Source organism: Hypanus sabinus, chromosome 3 (assembly GCF_030144855.1).
Source record: "Hypanus sabinus isolate sHypSab1 chromosome 3, sHypSab1.hap1, whole genome shotgun sequence".
In the NCBI taxonomy this organism is placed as follows: Eukaryota; Metazoa; Chordata; class Chondrichthyes; order Myliobatiformes; family Dasyatidae; genus Hypanus; species Hypanus sabinus.
In genome coordinates, this window is record NC_082708.1 from 171,450,223 (window position 1) to 171,476,642 (window position 26,420).

At 44.1% G+C, this 26,420-nt stretch overlaps 1 protein-coding gene across 7 annotated transcripts in view; it reads right to left on the bottom strand.

The window, feature by feature from the left end:
- The window catches only part of rnf24 (ring finger protein 24), a 181,813-nt gene that overhangs the window by 111,263 nt on the left and 44,130 nt on the right, over positions 1–26,420 (bottom strand). The window contains exon 2 of one of the 7 annotated variants that reach the window (XM_059965679.1): positions 20,848–21,094. The exons of 2 other annotated variants lie outside the window; for them this stretch is intronic. In XM_059965679.1, the coding sequence (XP_059821662.1) occupies positions 20,848–20,990 (143 nt within the window). In that variant the 5' untranslated portion in view covers positions 20,991–21,094. 4 more of the 7 variants (XM_059965688.1, XM_059965687.1, XM_059965686.1 and 1 more) reach the window with 4 other exon arrangements.

Sequence of the window (26,420 nt, forward strand, 5' to 3'; positions counted from 1 at the left end):
CCCTTTTACTTTTTATATAACTGAAAAAACTTCTGGTATCCTGCTTTATATTATTGGCTAGTTTGCCATCATACGAGGGCTGATTGATAAGTTCGTGACCTAAGGTAGAAGGAGTCAATTTTAGAAAACCTAGCACATTTATTTTTCAACATAGTCCCCTCCTACATTTACACACTTAGTCCAGCGGTCGTGGAGCATACGGATCCCTTCTTTGTAGAGGTGGTACACAGCAGGGGTGATTGATAAGTTTGTGGCCTAAGGTAGAAGGAGATGAGTAATACAGCTGTTGTTATATACATATGCAGTTCAACTCTTTAAGTGAAAATGCAGGAAGTTTGAAATTTATAACTTATTTCCTTCTACCTTAGGCCACAAACTTATCAATCACCCCATGGTGTGGACCACTTCTGGAGTTCCAAGACGCTGAATTCTACAAAGAAGGGATCCGTATGCTCCACGACTGCTGGACTAAGTGTGTAAATGTAGGAAAAATTAAATGTGCTAGGTTTTCTAAAATTGACTCCTTCTACTTTAGGCCACAAACTTATCAGTCACCCCTCGTATTTCATCTTTCCCCTTATTATAGTTCTTTTTAGGTGCTTTTTGTTGGATTTTAAAAGGTTCCCAATCATTCATCTTCTCACTCACTTTTGCACCTTATATGACTTTTCCTTGGCTTTTTTCCATTCCTCAACTTCCCTTGTCAGCCACAGTTGCCTACCCCTGCCATTTGAGAACTCCTTCCTTTGTGGGACATATCTATCCTGCGCTTTGTGAACTACTCCCAGAAATTTCAGCCATCTCTGCTCTGCCGTCATCCCACCAGTATCCTCCTCCAATCCATCTGGGCAAGCTCCTCTCTCATGCCTCTGAAATTCCCTTTATTCCATTGCGATACTAATACATGTGACTTGTGCTTCTCCTCAAATTGCAGTTTGAATTAAATCATATTATGATCACTGCCTTCTAAGGGTTCCTTTATGTTAAGTTCCCTAATAAGATCTGGGTTATTTCATAACACCCAGTCTAAGATAGCCTTTCCACAAGTAGGCTCAAGCAGAAGCTGTTCGGAAAAGCCATCTTGTAGGCACTCAAATTCCCTCTCTTGCGATCGAACACCCTGGTTTTCTCAATCTCCTCGCATATTGAAGTCCCCCATTACAATTGCCCTTTCCAGCTCCCTCTGCAATCACAACTGCACATCTTTGCCACTATTTGGAGGACTATACAGTATATGATTCCCTTAATTTTTTTTTAAACCTTGCAATTTGTTAACTCCACAAAGATTCAACATTCTCTGACCCTTTGTCACCTCTTCCTAAAGATGCAATTCCATTTCTTAACAACAGAGCCACACCACTGCCTATGCCTTCCTGCTTATCCTTTCAATACAAAGTATATTCTTTGATGTTAATCTCCAAACAATGGCCTTCTTTCAGACATGACTTAGTGATGCCCACAACGTCATACCAACCAATCTCTAATTATGCCACGAGTTTATCCACCTTGTTTGGAATGATGCACGTATTTAAATACAGCACCTTCAGTCCTGCATTCTTTGCCCTTTTTGCATTTTACCTCTGTGTACAATTTAACGCTTTACTCTGTCTGCATTTGACCCCGATCAATGGCTTGTCATTCATGTTACACCCATCAGCTACTTGTAAACCTACATGGCTCTTCCTCAGCTCTGTCACTCTCGCTCCCATCCCCCTGCCACATTAGTTTAAACCACTCCCAACAGCTCTAGTAAATCTGCCCACAAATATATTTGTTGTTCAAGTGCAACCCGTCCCTTATGTACCAGTCACACCCGCTCCAGAAAAGGTTCCAATTATCCAGAACTCTGAATCTCAGCCCCCTGCTCCAGTTCTTCAGCCACACATCTTAATATTCCTATCCTCACCGCCGAGTGTCACAGGCAGCAATCCTGAGATTACAACCCTCGAGATCCTGCTTTTCAGCTTCATTCCTAACTCCCTGCATTCTATTTTCAGGGCCTCCTCCCTTCTTCTACCCATGTCATTGGTAGCAATATGTACCATAAGATTGTTTAATATATACATACATGCAATGCCCTGATTCACATCTTTACTGAATTACTGGAGATGTTTCATTTAGCAGCTCTGTAAGAGCTCTTTGTTCTAGTTTCAGCCTGTTTGGATTGTTGTTGAAGATAGGGGATGATGTAAATGTGTGCCATCCAATTAGCAGGAGGTTTCTCTTGTTAAGGGACACTGAGGTTGGTCTTGGACTTTTGTTCGAGAAGAAATGAGGAGAGAAAACGCTGGGGAGAACCGGTCGTAGGATACGATCTGGTAGGAGACCCATGTGTTCGAGATGGATTGCGGGTGACATTCGGGAGGTGGCGTGGGCTTTCACGTCAACCGAGGGCCCAGCGCGTGACTGACAGAGAAGTTCAAGATGAGCACCAACCTGAGCATTTGACTGTTTAATTAGAATAGGCCCTTTTCTTTTTGTTACCCTTTGTTAACCATTCAGTTAAGATTCATAAATATAATTCCTTTAATCGTATGCAGTGTATTGTCTGTACACTGTGCCTCAATCTCTAAAGTTTGGCGGGACTGGAGGTTGTCTTCCCTAGACATAAGCCGCCAAGGAAACGGGGCATTTCATACATACATACATACATTTGGGCAGCTGGGGCTCATCAGCCTTGGCTGGCAGCCTGCCTAGGAGAGGGAAAACTCTGATTTTAAACCTCTGCTGCATTGTGGCCGTCCCCACCCATGGGAAAGGATTCGGGAGTAAACCCCGAGGAAGAAATCCGGAGCCGGGGTCCCTAAGGCAGATTGATGTTGTTTACAGCTTCACTCTGGCAACTTCTGTGGTGACACTGGTGTCAAGCTGTACTGTCGCTTGCCCTTCCATAAGACTGTAAGATATAGGAGCAGAAGTAGGCCATTCGGCCCATCGAGCCTGCTCTGCCATTCAATCATAGGCTGATTCAATTCTTCCCGTCATCCCCACCCCCCTGCCTTCTCCCCGTACTGTTTGACGCATTGGATAAACAAGAACCTGTCTATCTCCGCCTTAAATGCTCCCAATAATTTGGCCTCCGCAACTGCTCATGGAAACAAATTCCATAGATTTACCACCATCTGACTGGTAATTTCTCTGAATCTCTGCTCTAAATGAATGTACTTCAAGCCTGAACTTGTGCCCTCTTGTCTTAGAATCCCCTACTATGGGAAATAACTTTCCCATATCTAACCTGTTCAGGCCTTTCAACATTTGGAATATTTCTATGAGATCCCCCCCCCCCCTTTCTCCTGAACTCCAGGGAATACAGCCCAAGAGCTGCCAGACATTCCTCATATGGTAACCCTTTCACTCCTAGATTCATTCTTGTGAATCTTCTCTGAAACCTCTCCAATGTCAGTATATGCTTTCAAAAATAAGGAGCCCAAAACTGCACACAATACTCCAAGTTTGGTCTTACAAGTGCCTTATAGAGCCTCAGCATCACATTTCTGCTCTTACGTTCTATACCTCTAGAAATGAATGCCAACATTGCATTCGCCTTCTTCACCACCTGCTCAACCTAGAGGTTAGCATTTAGAGTATCTTGCACAAGGACTCCCAAGTCCCTTTGATCTCTGCACTTTGAAATCTCTCCCCACCTAAATAATAGTCTGCCCATTTGTTTCTTCCACTAAAGTGCATGACCATACACTTTCCAACATTGTATTTCATTTTCCACTTCTTTGCCCATTCCTCTAAACTATCTGTCTCTCTGCAGGCTCTCTGTTTCCTCAACCTTACCCGCTTCTCCACCTATCTTTGTATCATCGGCAAATTTAGCCACAAATCCATCATTCCATAGTCCAAATCATTGAGATACATTGTAAAAAGCAGTGGTCCCAACGTTGACCCCTGTGGACCTCCACTGATAACCAGCAGCCAGCCAGAATAGGATCCCTTTATTCTCACTCCGTTTTCTGCCGATCAGCCAATGCGCCAACCATGCTGGTAACTCCCCTTTAATTCCATGGGTTCTTATCTTACTAAGCAGCCTCATGTATGTTACCTTTTGAAAATCCAAGTATACCACATCTACTACATCTCCTTTGACTACCCTGCTGGTGATTTCCCCAAAAAATTGCAATAGGTTAGTCAAGCAGGATTTTCCTTTTAGGAAACCAGGCTGGCTTTGGCCTATCTTGTCATGTGCCTCCAGGTATTCCATTATCTCATCCCTAACAATCAATTCCACCATCTTCCCAACCACTGATGTCAGGCTAACAGGTCTATAGTTTCCTTTCTGCTGCCTCCCACCCTTCTTAAATAGCGGAGTAACATTTGCAATTTTCCAGTCATCCGGTACAATGCCAAATCTATAGATTCTTGAAAGATCACATTGTTAATGGCTCTACAGTCTCTCCAGCTACTTCCTTCAGAACCCAAAGGTACATTCCATCAAGTCCGGGAGATTTATCTACCCTCAGACCATTAAGCTTCCTAAGCACCTTCTCAGTTGTAATTTTCACGGCATATATTTCACTTCCCTGACACTCTTCAATGTCTGGTATACTGCAGATGTCTTCAACTGTGAAGATTGATGCAAAATACACATTCAGTTCCTCTGCCATCTCTGCATCTCTCATTACAATATCTCCAGTGTCATTTTGTATTGGTCCTATATCTACCCTCGACTGTGTTTTACCCTTTATATACTTAAAAAGGTTTTTAATATCTTCTTTGATATTAGTTGCCAGCTTCCTTTCATAATTCATCTTTTCCTTCCAAATGACTTTTTTAGTTCCCTTCTGCAAGTTTTTAAAATCTTCCCAATCCTCTATTTTCCCACTAACTCTGGTTTCCTTGTATGTCCTCTCTTTTGCTTTTACTTTGGCTCGGACTTCACTTCTCAGCCATGGTAGTGTCCTTCTTCCATTCAAAAATTTCTTCTTATTTGGAATATATCTTCCTTGCACTTCCTTCATTTTTTGCAGAAACTCCAGCCATTGCTGCTCTGCTGTCCTTCCTGCTAGTGTCCCTTTCCAGTCAACCTTGGCCAGTTCCTCTCTCATGCCATTGTAATTTCCTTTATTCCACTGAAATACTGACACATTGGAATTTAGTTTTTCCTTCTCGTATTTCAAAGAGAACTCGATCATATTGTGATCACTGCACCCTAAGCATTCCTTAACCTTCCCTTGGACTACATCAGTGACGTGCAGAGGGGGATCCCGCTGCAGGGGCAACAGCCGGTTCTTCAAGTCTTCCCGCCTAGGCTTGCACCCTGGAGAGGACACGGTCCACCAGAGGCGCAAACCCATGATCCCCTGGGATCGACATTTGCTTACTACTACTATACGTATATCATAAAATCAGCCTATCAAAGCTATTCCATCATTCAATCATGACTGATTTATTTTCCCTCACACCCCCATTCTCCCACCTTTGCCCCACAATCTTTGATGCCCTTACTCATCAAGAACCTATCAACCTCCACTATAAATATTTCAAATGACTTGGCCTCTATGGCTATCTGTGCCAATGAATTCCACAGATACACCACCATCTAACTAAAGAAATTTCTCCTTATCTCTGTTCTAAAGAGATGTGATCTGAGGCTGTGCCTTCTAGTCCTAGATTGCCCCACTACTAGAAACATCCTCTCGATGTCCATTCTATCTAGGCCTTTCAATATTCAATAGGTTTCAATGAGATTCTCCCTGGCCCAGTCTTCTAAACTCTAGCAATGACTGGTCCATTTATGGACCATTCAGAAATCTGATTGCAGAAAGGTAGAAGCTGTTTATAACACACAGAACGAGAGTCTTCAGGCTTCTGTACCTCCTTCCCAATGGTAATAATATATCCATGTGGATTTTGAGAAAACCTTTGTTATGTTTCCATATATGTCACTGATTACAAAAGCAAATACCCATGGGAATCAGCGAATCGAAAATTGGCCCAATGTTATGACTAACAGGTGGCTAGAAATTTGACCAGTTTGCTGTGAAGCTGAACATTGACAAATGTCATTGATGAAGAGGCTGAGATGGTTGGGCTTCCCTGAGAGGAAATCCTATAATGTTGGTGAAGGGCTATAATGATTGACCTCATTAACAACGACCAACACCATCCTTTGTCGATGTTATGACCTCTAACCACTTGGATATCTCCTCCTAGACACCCATTATCTTCAGCAGAAGGGTATAAAAATATACCAGAATAAGGTAGCTCAGGTGGTGGCCCTTTAGCCAACTGTTCTTTCAGTAACACGCTGAAGGAACTCAGCAGGTCAGGCAGCATCCATGGAAATGAACAGTCAACATTTCGGGCCGAGACCCTTCGTCAGGACTGAAGAGGGTGGGGGCAGGCGCCCTATAAATTAGGTGGGGGGAGGGTGGGAAGGAGAAGGCTGGTAGGTGCCAGGTGAAAAGCCAGTAAGAGGAAAGATCAAGGGGTGGGGGAGGGGGAGCAGGGAGGGAATAGGCAGGGAAGGTGAAGAACGAATGTAAAGGGAAAGCACTATGGGTAGTAGAAGGAAGCGGAACCATGAGGGAGGTGGTAGGCAGCTGAAGGAGGAGGCAGAGTGAAACTGGGATGGGGGAAGGAAGAGGGAGAGAATTACTGGAATTTGTTGAATTCAGTGTTCATGCCAAGGGGCTGGAGACTACCCAGACGGTATATTTAGAAAGCAAACACGAGGAAATCTGCAGATGCTGGAAATTCAAGCAATGCACACAAAATGCTGGTGGAATGCAGCAGGCCAGGCAGCATCTATAGGAAGAAGCACTGTCGACGTCTTGGCCCGAAACGTGAACAGTGCTTCTCGCTATAGATGCTACCTTGCCTGCTGTGTTCCACCAGCACTTTGTGCCAGACAGTATATGAAGGGTTGCTCCTCCAACCTGAGTTTGGCCTCATCATGGCAGTAGAGGAGGCCATGTATGGTCATATCCGAATGGGAATGTGAAGCAGAGTTGAAGTGGGTGGCAACCGGGAGATCCTGTCTGTTGTGGCGGACGGAACGGAGGTGCTTGATGAAGCGGTCCCCCAATCTGCGTCGGGTCTCACCAATGTAGAGGAGGCCACACCAGGAGCACCGGATGCAATAGATGACTCCAACAGTCTCACAAGTGAAGTGTTGCCTCTCCTGGAAGGACTGTTTGGGGCCCTGAATGGTGGTAAGAGAGGAGGTGTAGGGACAGGTGTAGCACTTACGCTTGCAGGGATAAGTACCAGGTGGGAGATCTGTGGGGAGAGACTGGTGGACCAGGGAGTCGCGGAGGAAACGATCCCAGCGGAAAGCGGAGAGGGGTAGAGAGGGAAAGATGTCCTTAGTGGTGGGGTCCTGTTGAAATTGGCAGAATTTGCAGAGGATAATATGCTGGATCCGGAGGCTTGTGGGGTGGTAGGTAAGGACAATTGGAACTTGGTCCCTGTTGTGGTGACGGGAGGATGGGGTGAGGGCCAAAGTGTGGGAAATGGAGGAGATGCGGGTGAGGGCATCACTGGTGACGGCAGAAGGGAAACTATGATCCTTAAAGAAAGAGGACATTTGAGATGTCCTGGAATGGAAAGCCTTATCCTGGGAGCAGATGCGGTGGAGACAGAGGAACTGAGAATAGGGAATAGCCTTTTTGTATGTGGCAGGGTTGGAAGAGGTAGAGTCGAGGTAGTTATGAGAGTCAGTGGGTTTATAGAAGATGTCAATGGACAGTCTGTCTCCAGAGATGGAGACCGAGAGATCGAGAAAGGGGAGAGAAGTGCCCGAGTTGGACCGTGAATTTGAGGGCTGGGTGAAAGTTAGAGGCAAAGTCGATGAAATTGATGAGCTCAGCATGGGTGCAGGAGGCAGCACCAATGTAGTTGTCAATGTAGCGAAAGAAAAGTTGGGGAACAGTACCAGTATAGGTTTGGAGCACAGACTGTTCCACATAACCCACAAAGAGGCAGGCATATCTGGGGCCCATGCGAGTGCCCATAGCTACACCCTTGGTCTGAAGAAAGTGGGAGGAGCCAAAAGAGAAGTTATTAAGTGTGAGTACCAATTCTGCCAACCGGAGGAGTGTGGTGGTGTTGGGGAACTGGTGAGCTCTATTGTCAAGAAGGTAGCAGAGGGCTTTGTGATGGGGAATGGAAGTGTAGAAGGATTGGACATCCATGGTGAAAATGAAGTGGTCGGGATCGGGGAACTGGAAGTATTCGAAGAAGTGGAGGGCATGTGATTCTTTCAGTAATTTTGGCTCAATAGGTTTTCGGTTCAAGTGTCATTCCCATTTAGGTGTGCTTTCATTTAGAAGACTCACGATCACTCACAGGAATTCCCAACGTATTGTTATGAGAAGAGAAGCGGAATTTCACTTTGGTATCTCAGCAGTGCTTTCTCCACCAAGCAACGTCAATATACTCTGCTGCCTGTGGGAGATTACTGCTTGTGGCTTGCCTGCTGTTTCCTACAGGGGCTACACGTCAGAAGCACTTCACTGAAGAGGGCACATACTGTCATTGTGAAAGCTGTTTCTTTAATGAAATCCCTTCTCTTTATCTGTCCAATGACAATGAAGCAATGATTCACTCAACATAAGTATGATTCTTAGCTTTTCTCTTTAGAATGAAGGAGGATGAGACGTGACTTGATAGAGGTGTATTGGAAAGGGTCCAGAAGAGGTTTACCAGAATGATTCTGGGAATGTATGAGGAGCATTTAGCGAATTTCAATTTCAATTTCAATTTTAGCGTTTACATTTTAAATGCTGCCCTGCCCCCAAGTTTTTTCCAGTTCTCCTCTCTTTGAAAATATTTTTATCCCCACCAAGATCCAAACGGACTCCTTGCCTGCCACAGACGTGGGATCCTGTGATTCTAACCTGATACAACTTCAAAAGCATCTACTCAATCTTCCCAGAATCAAGGGGAAACAAATTCAGCAGATATCAGAAATAAAAACACACCTCTACAGGTCAGGCAGCAGCAGAGGGGAGAGAAACCAGGTTAATGTTTCGGATCAGTAGAAGAGTTTTAAATTATCTTTACACTTTAAGAGAAAGCAAACAAGCACTTCCTGTCTCTCCACTTAACACTTGCCTCCATTCTGCACAGTCTCTGGCATTCTTCCTGAAGAGGGGATCCCAAATCACTGCAAACTTGTACTGAGACAACCTGTTCGGCAGAGCTTTGCTGCTTCCCTCAATTTCCATTCTGACTTCTGCCTCCTGCCCCATACCGATCTTGGCCAGAGCCCTTCACCTTTAGCTTTGTGCAGGATGACAATGATTAATCCTCACTTGTCTGTGGCAGGGTGCCCAGGAAAGTGACTCAGTGCACGTCTGACTGTAAGTCACTGGCTCAGCCCCTCACTCTCTCTCTCTCTCTCTCTCTCCATTTTCTGGCCCACACTGCACCCAGATGGAGTGTCTCAGAAGCTGAAGATTTACAAGGAACAGAGACTTAACACCATACAAGAGAAGGTGGGGGTAAGAGTCTGAGAACTTCTCTAGCACACTCAATAAAACAGGAGGGTTGCCTCGGGGTCCAAGAGATAGCAAACTGATCCTACCCACAGCTGCCTGGTAGTAATTCAGCAGAAGGATTCCGAGGAGTCTCTGATTGACCTTGTCAAACACGGCCCCTCCCAATCCTCCTCACACCTAAGGTTGCTTCTTGCTCTGGAGCAGATCCTTCTCCATTCCAAAAGTTATCACTGAATTCGCTTGCTTCTTTCAGCAGTGACTTCCAGACTTGTCATGTTGTCTCTGTTGCCTTTGCTCGTCAATTTAAACCTACCGTCATGGAGTTATCGTATAGGGAGAAAGCCCATTTGGTCCATCGACTCTTGAGTTGACCATACAGCATCCACATATGCTCGCCCTAGTTTGTATCAATTTAAGTTTTTTTAACTTATGTCTATCATTGTTTCCCATTATACTGTACTGTTGCTGCCAGAAACTAATTTCCACGGAATTTATTTCTGGTGTATGCATCTCATGACCAAAATAATCTTAATCTTATTTTATTGGCAGCCATCCTTATCACCACTCCAGTTACATCATCAGAACAACTTTTTAAAAAGAAGATAAAGATCAGCTTTGTCACATGTACATCGAAACTCCGAGTGAAACGTGTCCAATGACCAACACAGTCTGTGGATTGTGCTGGGGGCAGTCTGCATACGTTGCCGTGCTTCCAGCTTCCCCACACTGACTAGCCCTACCTTGTGCGGTTTTGGGGCTCCCCGAGGAAACCCACATGGTCACAGGAACCCCTTACAGACCGCAGCGGGACTGAACCCGGGTCACTGCCGCTAACACTGCTATGCCAGCGTGCCGCACAGGTTTGGACATCTTCACCAAACTTTCGGACAGCTGAAGAGGGTTGTAATGAGCATAGGTTACATAGTCGCAGCTTGAGTTCACTTTGTTTCAGATGGGGGACCAATTATAATCTCTCATCTCATTTGCAAACCCCAGTCAGTTTGGATTGGCAACAACATCCACCACAAACTCCACCAGCACAGGTGCACAAGGCTGGGTGCTGAGCCCTCTGCTCTACTCACTTTAGACTCACAATTGTAAGGTTAAGCACAGCTCCAATGCCATGGTTAAGTTTGCTGATATCATCACTGTCGTTGACTGAATCAAAGATGGGGGTGAAGCAGTACGTAGGAGGGAGATTGAAAATATGGCTGAATGGTGCTTCATCAACAACCTCTTATTCAATGTTAGCAAGACCAAGGAGATGATTATTGACATCATGAGGAGGGAACCACAGGTCCATGTGCCAGTCCTCATCAGAAACTCAGAGGTGGGCAGCTATCAATTCCACATCTTTCTAATCACTCTCGGCAACTTCCACCACCTCTAAAGAGACCCTACCACATAACACATCTTTACTCCTCCCCACTCTCTGCTTTCTGCGGGGATCGCTCTCTCTGTGATTCCCTTGTCCATTCATCCCTCCCCACTAATCTCCCTCCGAGCACTTAGCCTTGCAAGTGGCCAAAGTGCCCATTCTCCTCCTCTCTCACCTCCATTCTGGGCCCCAAACAGTCCATCCAGGTGAGGCAACACTTCACCTGTGAATCTGTTGGGATCGCCTGATGTGGCCTCCACTGAATCAGAACATAGAACATAGAAATCTACAGCACATTACAAGCCCTTCGGCCCACAATGTTGTGCTGATGATGTAACCTACTCTAGAAACTGCCTAGAATTTCTCCACCACATAATCCTTTATTTTTCTAAGTTCGATGTACCCAAGAGTCTCTTAAAAGACCCTATTATATCGGTCTCTACTACATTCGCTGGTAACCACCACTCTGTGAAAATCTTACCTCTGACATCCCCCCTGTACCTATTTCCAAGCACCTTAAAACTATGCCCCCTCATGTTAGCCACTTCAGCCCTAGGAAAAACCCTATGGCTATCCACCCGATCAAGGCCTCATTGGCGAGAAACGTCATAAATTGGAGGATATTTTCATCAAGCACCTCTGCCCTATTCGGCAAAGCAGAACCTTCTGGCGGTCAAGCATTTTCATTCCTATTCCCGTTCCTTGCCTCCCCTTGTGCCATGATAAGGCCACGCTCAGGGTGGAGGAGCAACACCTGTAATTCGGTCTGGATAGACACCAACTGATTTGTCTTTCTGGGGAAAAAAATTCCCTCCCCCTTCACTCTTCATTTATTCCACACTCTGGCCTCCTCCTGGTGCCCCTGACCCTACTCTTCTCCAATGGTCCACTTTCTTCTCCGATCAGATCCTTGCTCTCCAGCTTTTTACCTCTCCCATGCACCTGGCTTCACCCATCATCTTCTAGCTATCCCCCTTCCCCTCTCCTCACTGTTTTATTCCCATTCCTTTCCAGTCCTGCAGAAGGGTCTCAGCCCAAAACAGCGATGGTTTGGTCATTTCCATGGATGCTGCCTGACCTGCATTTTGTGTGTGTTGCTCTAAATTCCTTGGTGTTATCACTTTAGGGGATCTGTACTGGACCTAGCGCTTAAGTGCAATCACAAAGAACGCACAACAATACCTCTGAGCAGATTCAGCATGACATCTACAACTTTGAATAACTTCTATAGATGTGTGGTGGAGATTATATTAACTAGTTGCACCATGGCCTGGCATGGAAACACCACTGCCCTCGAATGGAAAATCCTACAAAATGTACTGGATACAACCCAGTCCATTGTGTGTAAAACCCTTCCCACCATTGAGCACATCGACACAGAGCACTATCACAGGAAAGCAGCATCCATAATCAGGGATCTGCACCATCCAGGCAACGTTGCCTTCTCACTGCTGTCATCAGACTGAAGGTACAGGAGACTCAGGACTCACACCACCAGGTTCAGAAACAGTTATTACTCCTCAACTATCAGACTCTTGAACCAGAGAGAATAACTTCACTCACCCCATCACTGAACTGTTCCCACAACCTCTGGACTCACTTTAAAGGACTCTTCGTCTCATGTTCTCAGTATTTATTGCTTAATTATTATTTTTTCTTTTGTATTTGCAGTTTGTTGTCTTTTGCACACTAGTTGTTTTTCCATCCTGTTGGATGCAGTCTTTCATTGATTCTATTACATTTCTTGAATTTACTGAGTATGCCCCCAAGAAAATGAATCTCAAGATTGTAGATGGTGACATGTATGATAATACATTTACTTTGAAATTTGTTTTATAGTAGTTATTTCCTCTTGTGATGGGAATATTCATATTGAGGTGGCAACATTCAGTCATAGTTACTGGCCCTTCAGCTCAGCTCATCTATGCCAACCAAAATGCCCATCCAAGCTAGAATGATGTGTCTGCACTTAAGCTATGCCCCTGCAAACGTTTTCTATCCCTGTACTTGTCGAAATGTGTTGTTACTTTAGCCAGTATATGGTGAATCTGTGGAATTCCTTACTACAGGCAGCTGTGGAGGCCAAACTTTTATGTATTTTTAAGGCAGAGGTTGGTATATTCACGATTGGTCTGGGCATGAAGGGATACAGGGAGAAGACAGGAGAGTGAGGCTGAGAAGAAAATGGCAGAGTAGACTTGATTGGCCAAATAGCCTCATGCTGCCCCTCTTATGGTCTTTCTGTACCTATCTCAACCACCATCTCTGCCAGCTTGCTCCAGATACGCAAATATGAAGTTTCCCCTCAGGTTCCTTCAGGCATGAGTGAGAAATGGTGTACATTTACCCACATGATTTTACATGCCTGAAAGGCAATTCATTCTCTTACGCTCCAAGGATTTTTAGGTTTAATCAGATTTCCTCTGCATTTTCTACATTTCGACAGTATGGTTCGTTCTCCTTCTGTGCTGCTGAAATCTGACTAGACATCACATGTGGGTTTCAAAATGCTCTACAGACTAACTGATGCAGATCGATTGTTACAGCCAGTAATTTGATGCTTCCTGTTATTGTGTCAAGGTCAATATAAGTTGGATGCTGGATTTTATCCATAGGCAATCCCCGAAACCCTGAGCACTTCACTGCTATTACACCAAAATACCACTCCTCCCTCACATTCCTAGTTAGATAGAACATAGAATAATACAGCACATTACAGGCCCTTTGGCCCACAATGTTGTGCCGACCCTCAAACCCTGCTTCCCATATAACCTCCCACCTTAAATTCCTCCACATACCTGTCCAGTAGTCTCTTAAACTTCACTAGTGTGTCTGCCTCCACCACTGACTCAGGCAGTGCATTCCACGCACCAATCACTCTCTGAATGAAAAACCTTCCTCTAATATCCCCCTTGAACTTCCCTCCCCTTACCTTAAAGCCATGTCCTCTTGTACTGAGCAGTGGTGCCCTGGGGAAGAGGTGCTGGCTGTTTATCTATTCCTCTTAAAGAGGGATTTTCTCTATACATTGACAATCGTAATCACCCCCCCCCCAACAAGCACCCTCCTCCAGCGTCACTCTTTCCATCCTCTGTATTTACCAAATACTAAGGATAGTGAACTAACGAGAGACTGCAGATAGTGGAATCTGGGCCAACAGACAAGTCTGCTGGAGGAACTCAGTGGCTTGAGCAGCATCTGCTGGGGGAAAGGAATTCCTGACGCAGGGTTTTGACCTGAAATGTCCGCAGTTCCTCCTCCCACCATCATCCCAGAGACGTTGCTCAATCCACTGAGTTGCTGCCTGAAGTAGCGGGGGTTAAAATGCAGGTCAGGCATGTTAAAGAAGAGTAGGGAGGGTCCCAGTGCTGGGGATTCTGGTTTATCAGAGAACAAATACCACCCCCTACCAGCACTGCAAAGACATCACCTAGTGTCATTTTATGTACATACAATTAGTCTATGTCTATGACAGTTGTGATTCATCGGATTGCTTTTATACTTCTGGAGAATCGGAGTCACTTTATTGCCAGTATGTGAAACATACCAGAATTGATTGTGGTTCTGTGCAAAGCATAAAGCACAGGGCAGTACCATGACGGACAACACAACGGCAACCTACAATTTATAAGACAATAATGCAAGCAGTCATGAACAATCAACAATTAGCAGAACAATATGCAAAGGTCAATAATCAACTTAATTAAATGTGAACATATGAACAAACTCAATAATTACCGACGGACCACGTGAGCAGGAAAGGCCACTTAATGGATGTTGTGCAGGAAAGAAGCTTGGGAGGTGCCTTGTTCTGGTGGTGATCGACCGCCACGCATCTCTCTGTTCGCAATTTGGTCGACAGGTGACTGCTCGGGTGGGTGGAGTCAGCAATAAATTTTTCAGCCATTTTCTTTGCTCTGGTAATGAACAGCTCTTTTAATGTCAGTAGCTGACAGCAGTGATCTTCTCCGCTGAGCGGCCCACTTGTTGCAACCTCGACTTGGGGAGGGAGGAGGCGGTGGGAAACCAAACTGTGATAGAGGTGGTCACAACACTCTGGATGATGGCTGAATATTGTGTTTTCTTTTCTGTTTTTATTGTGTTCTTTATGCTTATTGTGTTTTTTATGCTGCTTCGAATCCAGAGTAAAAATAGTCTTTTTCTCATTTGCACTCGTGCACTGAAGAATGACAATAATCAATCTTGAGTCTGTGAAAGATGTCTGAATACATGATAACTTTAACTTTACACACTATATGCTGGAGGAATTTAGCAAGTCAGGCAGGTTTATGGAGGGGAACTCCTCCCACATCCTCCTCCTTGTTCTGGCTTCTGCTCCCTTCCAGTCCAAAACATCGACTGTTTATTCCCCTCTGTAGATGCTGCCTGACTTGCTGAATTCATCCGGCATTTTGTGTGTTTGCTCAAGATTTCCAGCACCTGCAGAATTTCTTGTATTATTAACTTCAAATTCACCATTTCTATTCACATGTGAGTGAAAAAAAAATGTGCTTTGAAAGCCTCAGTAACCTTTAATCTTTAAAGCGTGACAACAAACCTGCATCGCCCAGGTTACAGGCCCCCGTCAGTGCTTGGCTGCCATCTCTCAGTCCAAACCCTGTGTGCATTCTCTGCGCTGTGGGTGACCTCACATAATGGAGCAAAGACAGGATTTTCAGCTATTGTCTCTGGCTCTTTTGATTTTGAAAGTAAGCAGAGAAAATCCAGAATGTTATTCATCAATAGTGCAAACGTCACCACCCAGTTGTCTGCCGTAATCCACCACTGCTCTTTACCGGCTCACAGAGGGGGTGCAGTGCTTCATCTGATCAATCCTCATAAAAGGCTATTCAGCCCAGTGAGGCTTTTCCTGCTCTTTGCCCGGTTACAGGTTGAGTAAGGGTGGGGGGTTACATTGATCATGGAGTAAGTTTATACAGGTTGACACAACCTTGTGTACAGAGAGGCCCGTTCTGTACTGAACTGTTCTATGTTCTTTGAAAGTAGTTCCACATGTTCTGCCCTTTATGTTATCAACAGATGTTCCGAATCAGTCCCACTTTTAAATAGACACACACAAAATGCTGGCGGAACTCAGCAGGCCAGGCAGCGTCTATGGAAAAGCGTACAGTCAACGTTTCAGGATGAGACCCTTCGGTAGCACACTTTTAAATGACTATTTAGGGATGGTAGAGGTCTCCCGACCATCCATGGGGGACGTTTATCAGGAGCGCTGCGCACAGAGGCTCTTAGCATTATTTAGGATCCCACCCATCCAGCATCCTCCGACTTTCTATCATCAGGAAGGAGACTCTGATTCATAAAAGCAAGAATGGTCGGGATGAGAAACAGCTTTCGCTCCTCAGGCCTTAGGGCTTCTGAACTCCCTGCTGCATCATATTCAAAGCGCCACTGGTTACTCTGTTCCATAACTTATAATATATATTAATGCACTTTAGTTTGTTATTTATGTGTGATTCTTCAGTAGATTTTATCTTTACCTTCATTAGTTATCGCATGTTGTGTGTACTACTGTGCTTTACACCCTGGTTTGGAGAAACTTCTCATTTCTGTATACATTATATGGTTAAATATGTTATACATATTTATATAGTTAAATGATAATAAACTTGACTTGACTATTAAGTCTATAACCAACTAATCACAGAACAGAAGAGAAGGACCCACTTTAGACCCCAAGCTGATGTCAAAGTTAATGTTTGTTTAAACTAATCCTCATTTCTGTACTCTGTGGATTTCCGACAATTTTCATCAAGGGTTTAGCCAATTCTTCACTAAATGGTTTGGCTCAGATAACTATTCACCTGTTCAATCACAAACCTCTATAAAGAAACAATTTTTTAAAAATATGAATGCAGGTGGATCAGAGTCTCCTGTTAGAGTCTCCTTTAGGCTGTGTGTAGTATGACAACTTTACTAAAGGAATCGTGGAGCCAAACCAGAGTTCAGGCTTGTGATGTCAACTGGCCACCCCATGCCCCCCCCCCCCAATACGTTAGCTTAGTTACGAGTAGCACTCTCAAAGCCCATGAGTCACACTTCCAAATTTCAAATACGTATGTCACCTTACACTACTTTGAGGTTAATTTTCCTGGGAAAGCGAAAAAATACGTGAGAATCAATGAAAACTGCATGCAAAGGCTGACAAAGAACCAATGTTCAGAAGACACACTGTGCAAAACAAATAAATGAATAATACTGAGAACATGAGCTGGTTTCCTGTTAAATTAAGAGTCATCGAGTCATGCAGCAGATAAACAGGCTCTCTGGCCCATCTGGCTCATGCCAACCAATATTCCCAATTAAATTAGTCCAAATTGTTTACACCCCTCCAGCCCATGGGTTTCTAACCTTTGTTTTAATGCCATAGACCCCTACCATTAACCGAGGAGTCAATGGACTTCGGCTCTGTACATTTCCTATCAATCTAACAGTCCAGGTGCCTTTTAAATGTTGTTAACCTACCTATTTCAATCACGTCCTTTGGAATCCTATTACACAGACGGACAATGCAATTTAATTTGTAAACCAGGGGCTTGGCCTGAGACATTGACTCTGTAGTTTCTCTTCTCACAGGTGTTACCAAACCTATTGAGTGCTTCCTCCTTTGCTGGTTTATTGTAAGGGCTAGATAGAGTGGGTGTGCAGAAGGTGTTTCCGATAATGGGAGAGTTTAGAACCAAAGGGCACAGTCTTGGAACTGAGAGCTGTCCCTTTAGAACAGAGATGAGGAGGAAATTATTGAGCCACCAGAGGGTGGGTGAATCTGTGGAATTCACTGGCACAGACGGCTGTGGAAGCAAAGTCATTGTGTGTATTTAAAACAGAGTTTGATAGGGTCTTGATTAGCCAGGGTGCCAAAGGTTATGGGGAGAAAGCAGAAGATTGGGATTGAGAGGGAAAGTAAATCAGCAAACTCAATGGGCCGAATAGCCTAATTCTCTCCTATGTCTTATGGGTTACTTCCCACGCTACACAGTTCTGCCCAGTTTTAAAGCAAAAATTTTTAAAAAAGGCTTATCCTGCTTGGAATTTCTTTTTACGAATCAACAGACACTGTTGAAGCAATGAAACACATTGGTTACTGGGCCACACGTGGCACCACTTCATTTAGATTTGGTCTAAATCATCACCTCGTGCCTTCATACAGGATCACTGACAGATGCTCTTTCATGAGGGCATCCTCTACTGCAGGATCAGCTTCCTCAAAAGAAAAAGAAACGTGAATAAGGCCAGTTTGATTTAGTAATGTACTTCCTTTCCAAAGTTCAAGGAGAGGACAAGACTTTGAAATCCTGCAAGCCACCTCAGGATGGCAAATGAAAGCCTTCTGCTGTGTTCACTGACAAGCCTTCAGTGGGTTATTTATTGCACCTCCTTACACTGGTGCCTCCCTTTGCTTAAGATCATGGAAATGATCAAAGTCCACATTCTCCCCCACCACCAACGCAGCATGCTTCTCTGCAATCTTCTCTTATTAGTCCACAACTAATAAGGACTGCCAGTTGGAGGGATTATCTTTAGAACATTCGATAGCCTTGAGCACAATCCCTGCTATTTTGCCTCAATGTCCGCCTCTCATTCATTTCCCCAAATGTATGCTTCTGATGGAGAAGGCTGCTTGCTAACAGCCCACATTGGAATTTAATGTCCATGCTGTGTGTAACTATTTGACTATTAAAAACTGCGAAAATCTTTGGCACTGATGCACATTTTCAGAATCTGACAAATGAGAAACAGGCTTTCAGACTTAATTTGTCAGAGGGAAAGTGGACAGGACTGTAAATGGAATAAAAATTGTAAAAATGCTGCAAGCACTAAGCAACACCTGCAGAAAATCAAACGGAGTTAACTGTTTGAAGACCCTTTGCTGGTACTGTTAACTGCGGAAGTTTTAAATTGGAGAGAGGGAGTGGAGGGGGCTGGTAGGATCAAAGGGAATGAAACAAGTTGAAAGACTGAAGCGTCAGAAGGTTAAAGGCAAATGAGATAAATGATAAGTTCAAAATGATAACGTGACAATGACCCATTGAATATAGTAACTCAGGTTCTTCAAAGATGGAATTATCAGAAGAATTAAGAGCATACCACATGGGAGTAGAATTAGACCATTTGGCCCATCAAGTTTGCTCCACAATTCAATAGTGGCTGATTTTTTCCACTCCTAAATCTCCTGCCTTCTCCCTGTTATCAATGAAGAGCCACTCAAACTCTCTTTAAAATACGCCAAATGACTTGCCCTCCACAGCCACCAGTGGCAATGAATTCCACAGATTCACCACACTCTGGCCAAAGCAATTACTGTTCATCTCAGTTTTAAAGGGGCAAACCTTTATTCTGAGGCTGTGCTCTCAAATCCTAAATTATCCTACTAATGGAAACATCCTCTCCACATCCAATCTACCTTGGCCTTTCAGTGTCCGTTATGTTTTAATGAGATCTCCCTCCTCACCCCTTCCCTTCCAACCACCCCATCGTTCTGAACTCCACTGAGTCCCAGCCCAGGACATCAAACATTAAGCCTTTCATTCCTGGGATCACTCTTGTAAATCTCCTTAGGACGTTCTCTGCAAAGTTTGAATGTGTTCAAATTCAACAGTATTTGAAAGTTTAAAAAAATTGCAGATGCTGCAAATCTGAAATAAGAACAGAAAATACAGGAAGCATTCAACAAACTACTGGAGTTTTCTGTTTTTGATAGCCATTATAAGATAGATGTGTTTGCAGGCAGGTAAAAGAGAACTAATAAAATACCTAACTAAGGTTTAAGAAGGGAGACATACAGTGCAAAGGTAAGAAGAATAACGGAGCAAAAGTTCGCAGCAACTAAACAATTGCCATCTTACTGGAAGTCCCGAGTTTTCTGTTTTCAATCTCCTTAACAAGATTTAAGTCTGTCTCTTTTACCTCCCCTACCCTCAGTGGTTTGTTTCACAACGTGTTTTATTCCCTTGGTTCCATCTCTCTGCATGGCTGCTGACTGACCTGCTGAGTTTTTCCATCAATCTTTATTGTTTTTATTTCAGACATCCCACATCCAAACTTTTTTTCCAATTTTCAGGGCAGCACCCAACTTGCAAATGTCCTTTCTCCCTCTTGTCTTTGCCTTTATATCCCACTAGAAACCATTCCTTGAAAATACTGTCCTTCCCATCAGATTTGGGCTGGAGTTACAGATTTAATAGAGGCTTTCAAAATAAATAAATAATATTAAGAAAATAGGATAATAAATCAGAAAATAAAATCCCAAAGCTTTGTGGGAGCAGGTAAATCAGGCAGATTTCAAATGTAGCCCAGATCAGTAGTGTCATCTGCCAGCTCTGTGTGTGTCTCTATTTATGTGTGCGTATTATCTGACGCTGATAGGTTCACAATTCTATCATACACACGCACAGATGTTTATGGGGTAATTGAAACTCTGAGGTTCTAATAAAATTACATAATTTAGAACGCAGAATCACCTTCATTTCACAGAATAAATATATAATTAAGAATTCAGAAATTTTCCTTCTTTCTCAGAACCAAGCTGAGTGGAAAGGTTTAATAAATGTCAACCGTGTCGCTGTTTAGAGAACTTTGTATCAATAGAGTGAAATGTAATTGGTCCTGATACTGGCACAAGTGACCCAACCCCCTCCCCCTTCCAGGAACGTCAAGCTAACTGGCAGCCACTTACAAACAACACATATCAGACTGGCCAAGGGCCAGAGTAACCATGAAAAGGCCAGTGAGTAAGCAGCTTTAAGCCGACCCATAGAAATGCCACTGTGTTAGGAATTTCTATCTTGCAAGAATAGAAAGATTAATAAATTTGCCACTTCAAACTGAAGGGGTGAAGAAGAAAGGAGGATCAGCTAGAGAAGACAGGAGACTACTCAGAGGGAAAGAGCACCAGGAGTCCAACAGGACTGGGAAGCCCTCCAGAAATAGCACTATATCACTGACGGTCAAAGTTTATGAAACTTAATGCCACAGCAATGTGACCAATCAACCCACCTTGGAATCTGAAGAAAAATGAATAACGCTGAGCCATCAGGGTTCCAGGAACTAGAATATTCTTCACACGCAAGTTGGAAGGAAAATGAAATGTGGACTATTTTATCAGAATTCTGAACATCTGCAGTTTCACTGGATGACATACTCTGGATCTTCTCCTCAGTCTGCTACCAAAATTTTAAAAAGCTCAAGCAGCAGCCCGTCATAATTTGATCCAGTTCTGCTTCCCAGGCCCACAAAGCTGAAACTGAACAAAGAGTTTAAGCTCAGTGGCCATTTTATAAGGTACACCAGATCTTTAATGCAAGTATCTGATTAGCTAATCATATGGCAGCAACTCAATGCATAAGAACATGCAGATATGGCCAAGGTGTTCAGTTGTTATTCAGACCAAATATCAGACTGGGGAGGAAACATGATCTAAGTTAACCTGACCATGGAATGATTGTTGGTGCCAGATGGGGCAGTTTGAGTATCTCAGAAACTGCTGACCTCCTGGGATTTTCACACACAACTGTCTCTAGAGTTTACAGTGAATGGTGCAAAAAAGGAAAAAAAAAACATTCGGTGAGCAGCATTCTGTGGGTGACTGCACCTTATGAGAGGCCAGAGGAGAATGGCCTGGCTTGTTCAAGCTGACAAGAAGGCAAGAGCAGCTCAAATAACCACGCGTTATAACAGTGGTGTGCAGAGGAGCATCTCTGATGTACTGGACCTTGATGTGCTTGGATTAGAGCAGCAGAAAATCACAAACGTGCACCCAATGACCACTTTGTTAGGTACAGGAGGTAGCTAATAAAGTGGCCACTGAGTGTATAATTTGATTTGGTCCTCCTGTCTATGTTTCACACCCCTTCAAGGCCCACTAGTTGATTAATTAACTTGGGCCTGTCCTTGTGATTTTACAGCCAATTAATTATTTTTCATGCGTAAGCTTGGAAACAAAGCAGCACAGAATGATCCCATAAACAGCCACGTGATAATGACCAGATAATCTTTGGAGTGCTGGCTCCGACACCAGAGAAAATTCCCCTGATATTCTTCAAAATTGTGGAAATTTCTTCTTATGTCAACTGTGAGAGCAGATGTAAAATGTTGCAATATTCAATTCTGTGCCAAGTTTCCGCTGGCAAAAATTAAACAGACAGCCGGTCCTGTACAGTGGATTTTGGAATTTAGTGTTCTACTGTAGCAATTCCCCACTGTACCTTGACCCTCCCTGTCTTTGTAGCCCCCACCCTCTGGGCCAGACTTCCATTGCTTCATCATGGCTTGATATCAAGTTTTGTGTGAAAGTGATCCAGTAAAATGCCATTGAATGTTTTAAGGTGTTGTACAAAGACCACTCACTCTAAACTGCCTGGGTGCACAGCAGCGCAGTAACTGAAATGCCCTCGTGCACATAGCCCTCGTTGCTGCACAGCTGGAATAAAGGCAAACGAGAAACAGTTTACTAAACTCAAAAGATTTTCTTTGTTCTATTGATTTCATTCTATCCTTCTATTAATAAATAAAATCAAATTATGCTATTTTCCAATTTTCATTGTAAATATTCATAGTACGCACATTACAAAAAAAATTGCTGTGCAGTTTTCGGGCAGTTTTCATGCAGCTTTAAAAAAAATAGAGGGAATGTTGCTTACAAATGCACGTCAAACTCAAAGTTTGTGGTTGAGAGTTCTGTGCCTGCTCTGCAAGCTGATGCAAATGCACTGAAACAAAGGCAGTTCAGGAAAAAGCAAAAGGAGATATAAGACTGCAGACACTGGAATCCAAAGCAACAAACAATCTGTTGCACGGCCAAGCAGCATATCCTTGGGAGGAAAGGAATTGTCGAGGTTTTGAGTGAAACCCCTGCATCAGGAATAAGAGTGGAAAGGGGAGAGAGCTAGAATGAAGAGGAGAGGAGGAGTGGTGCCACAGGGTCCAGAGGAGAAGGGTGACTGATGACAATGGGCAAGCAAGAACCAAAGGCACTTTGAGTCTGCAATCACACGCAGGTCAGATAATTCCTATAGGGATTTTTACAATAAAATGCCAGTTTATTGGGTGTTATTGCTGAAATTGTGGATTTACACTATTATACCTCAGGGCACTGGAGTTTGGAGTTCAATTCCAGCACCATCTGCAAGGTGTTTGTAAGTTTTCCCTGTGACTGTGTGGGTTTCCGCTGGTTCCCTCCCACAGTCTAAAGATGTAGGTCAATTGGTCATTGTAAATGGTCCTGTGTTTAGGCTAGGGTTAAATAGATGGGTGGCTGGGCAGTGTGGCTCATGGGCTGGAAAAGCCTGCTCCACACCACATCTCTAAATAAATAAACTTCAAAACCGAAGAGTCCCAGGCATACGGCATGGAAACAGGCTAACAAACTATCGGTTGGAGGAATTCAACAGATCGAGCAGCATCGGTGTGGTGTGGTGGGTGGAGAGGTAAGAGGAAATGTTGATGTTTTGGATCGAACTCCTGTATCCAGTGCTGACGCAGGGTTTCAGCCCGAAATGATTGACATTTCTTTTCCTCCTATCGGTACTGCTTGACTTGCTGAGTTCCTCCAGCAGATTGTATGTTAATCCAGATACCTGGCATCACCATGGAAACAGACTTTTTGGCTCACTGTGTGCCTGCTTCCACCTGACATCCCTTTACGCTAATCTCATTTCATTCTCTCCACATTCTCACCAAGTAGCACTGGATTTGGCGGCTCACCCCAGTTACATTCTACAGTGGCCAATCCACCGATCCACGTACCTTTGGGACGTGGCCAGCCCTACACAGGAGAACCAGGCAAACTCTTCACATACAGCACCGGTGGTCGGGATTGAACACATGTCGCCGGAGGCAGTGAGGCAGGTCACTGTGAAGTAGCAGCTCTATTGTGCTAGCCTTCTGCTTCCTAGTTCCCTGTTGCCATGCTGGGATTTGAACTCCCGTCTCCGTTTCAATAGTTCAAGCTTCTGCACACTAGTCCACAAAGCTACTATGGCCTAGCCTCTCCTTTTCCTGTAGTTTCCTCCCATCCTTACACCCTCCAAAGCATCTGCCTCATCCAGTTCTGACCTCCTGATTTGCTCTCCACCATTAATGGTCAGCAGCCAAGAACTTCCCCCTCAAATCCCTCTACCTTTTTTTCTGCCTTTCTGATACTCCATCCAGCAGATCTTAATCAGCAGGTCCAGTATCAACATGCAAGGGATCCATGAACATCTGTCTGAAGTATTTTTCTTTAGAAATGTGAATTATTTTTGTACCATTGTCCTGATGAAGACCCTCAGCCTGAAATGTCGGCTTTTTATGCCTCTCTATAGACGTTGCCTGAACTGCTAGTTTCCTTCAGCATTTTGTTGGTGTTACTCGAGATCTTGGTAACATGGCGTCATGACAACAACATTTCCCTCAAGGTCAGCAAAACAAAAAAGCTGGTTATTGACTTCATGGGGGCGGGGGGTGGTGCTGTGCACTTGCTCCTGTCTACATCAACGGTGTTGAGCTTGAGATGGTTGAGAGCTTCGAGTTCCTAGGAGAATGCAGTACTATGCTAAAGTCTTAAGTACCCGATGGTTTCAAAAGTTATGGTCTCCATAGAGCCTGATCTCAACATCACTGAGGCTGTCTGGGATTACCTGGAGACACAGAAGCAAGTGAGGCAGCCAAAGTCTGCAGAAGAAATGAGGCAAATTCTCCATGATGTTTGGAACAGCCTACCTGTAGATTTCCTTATAAGACTATACAATAGTGTATTTAAGATAATGGATGCAGTTTTAAAGACAAAGCGTGGTCACACTAAACATGGATTTGATTTAGTTTTTTTATGACTGTTTACTGCTCTTCATAGTAATTTTTTTTGATATTTTGAAACTTTTCATTTCTTTATTTTTGAAAGCATCTTTGCTTTACAGAATTTGTTTTACATACGCTCAAGACTTTTGCACAGTAACAGTACTATCACCAACAACCTGTCTTGGTCTAACTATGCCAAACCATAGTCAGGAAAACACACTAATGCCTCTACTTCTTCAGAAGTCTAAGGAAATTTGGCATGTTCCCCTGGACCCTCACCAATTATTATCGATGCACCTTTGAAAACACCTTAACTGGGTGTCACTGCTTCACACAGAAGACTGGACACTATTCAGCACACCACCGAAACCAGCCTCCCTTCCACGGATTCAGCAAAGCAGTCAGTATATAGGATATTCATTCTTGCCCCTTCTTCCAATGGGCAGAAAATACAAAGGCCTGAAAGTGCATAAGACCATAAGTTAGGATTAGGCCATTTGGCCCATCGAGTTTGCTCCACCATTGCATCATGGCTGATCCAATTTTCCTCTCAGCCTCATTCTCCTGCCTTCTCCCCGTATCCTGTCTCGTCCTGACCAATCAAGAATCTATCATCCTCTGTCTTAAGTATACATAAAGACTCGGCCTCTACAGCCACCTGTGGTAAAGAACTCCACAGATTCACCACTCTCTGACTAAAGAAATTCCTCCTCAACTCCCTTCTAAAAGGACACCCCTCTATTCTGAGGCTGCGTCCTCTGGTCTTAGACTCCCCCACCGTAGGAAACATCCTCTCCACATCCACTCTATCAAGGCCTTTTGGCATTCAATAGGTAACATCATATTCAAGGATAGCCTCTACCCCACTGTTACAAGTCTGTCAGTTCAAGTTCATTTCATTGTCATTCAACTGCACATGGGTACGTGGCCAAACAAAACAACACTCCTCCAGTCCAAGGTGCACAATACAGTACATGTAACTCACACCCAGCACATGAAGTAACAGAGCCTCAAAGAAATTAACAAATAAGGTACATTTACAAGGCAAGTTGAAAACTGAATGGTATGACACCACTGGCACTTCAGATGTGATGAAGCCAGGGAATTCGGTAGGCTTACGGCCTGAGGGAGGAAACTGTCTCCTACCATTGCCCTAATGCTATGGTACCTCCTACCTGATGGGAGGGATCACTGACAATGTTAAGGGTCCTGCGTACACAGCATTCCGGTTAGATATCTCCAGTGGGAGGAAGAGAGATCCCGATGATCCTCTCAGCAGAACTCACAAGCTCTCCAAGGGACTCACAGCCACTACCTCATTATGGCCTTGCACCTTTTTGCTTGCCAGCACTGCACCTTTTCCACAGCTGTTACACTTTATTCTGCATTGTCAAATCACAAACACACTGGAAATCAAAGCAACACACACAAAATGCTGGAGGAACTCAGCAGGCCAGGCAGCATCTCTGGAGAAGAGTAAATAGTCAACGTTTTGGAATGAGACCCTTCATCAGGACTGGAAAGGAAGAGGAAAAGACAGAGAAAGAAGTGGGGGGGAGGAGGTGATAGGAGATAGGTAAAATTGGGAGGGGAGGGGTGAAGTAAAGAGCTGGGAAGTCGATTGGTGAAAGAGATAAGGGGCTGGTGAAAGGGGAATCTGATGGGAGAGGGCAGAAGGCCATGGATGAAGGGCAAGGGGTAAAAGCACCAGAGGGAGGTGATGGACAAGTGAGGAGAAGATGAGAGAGGGAAAAGGAAATGGGCAATGTTAAAGGAGGGAGCGGAATTACTGAAAG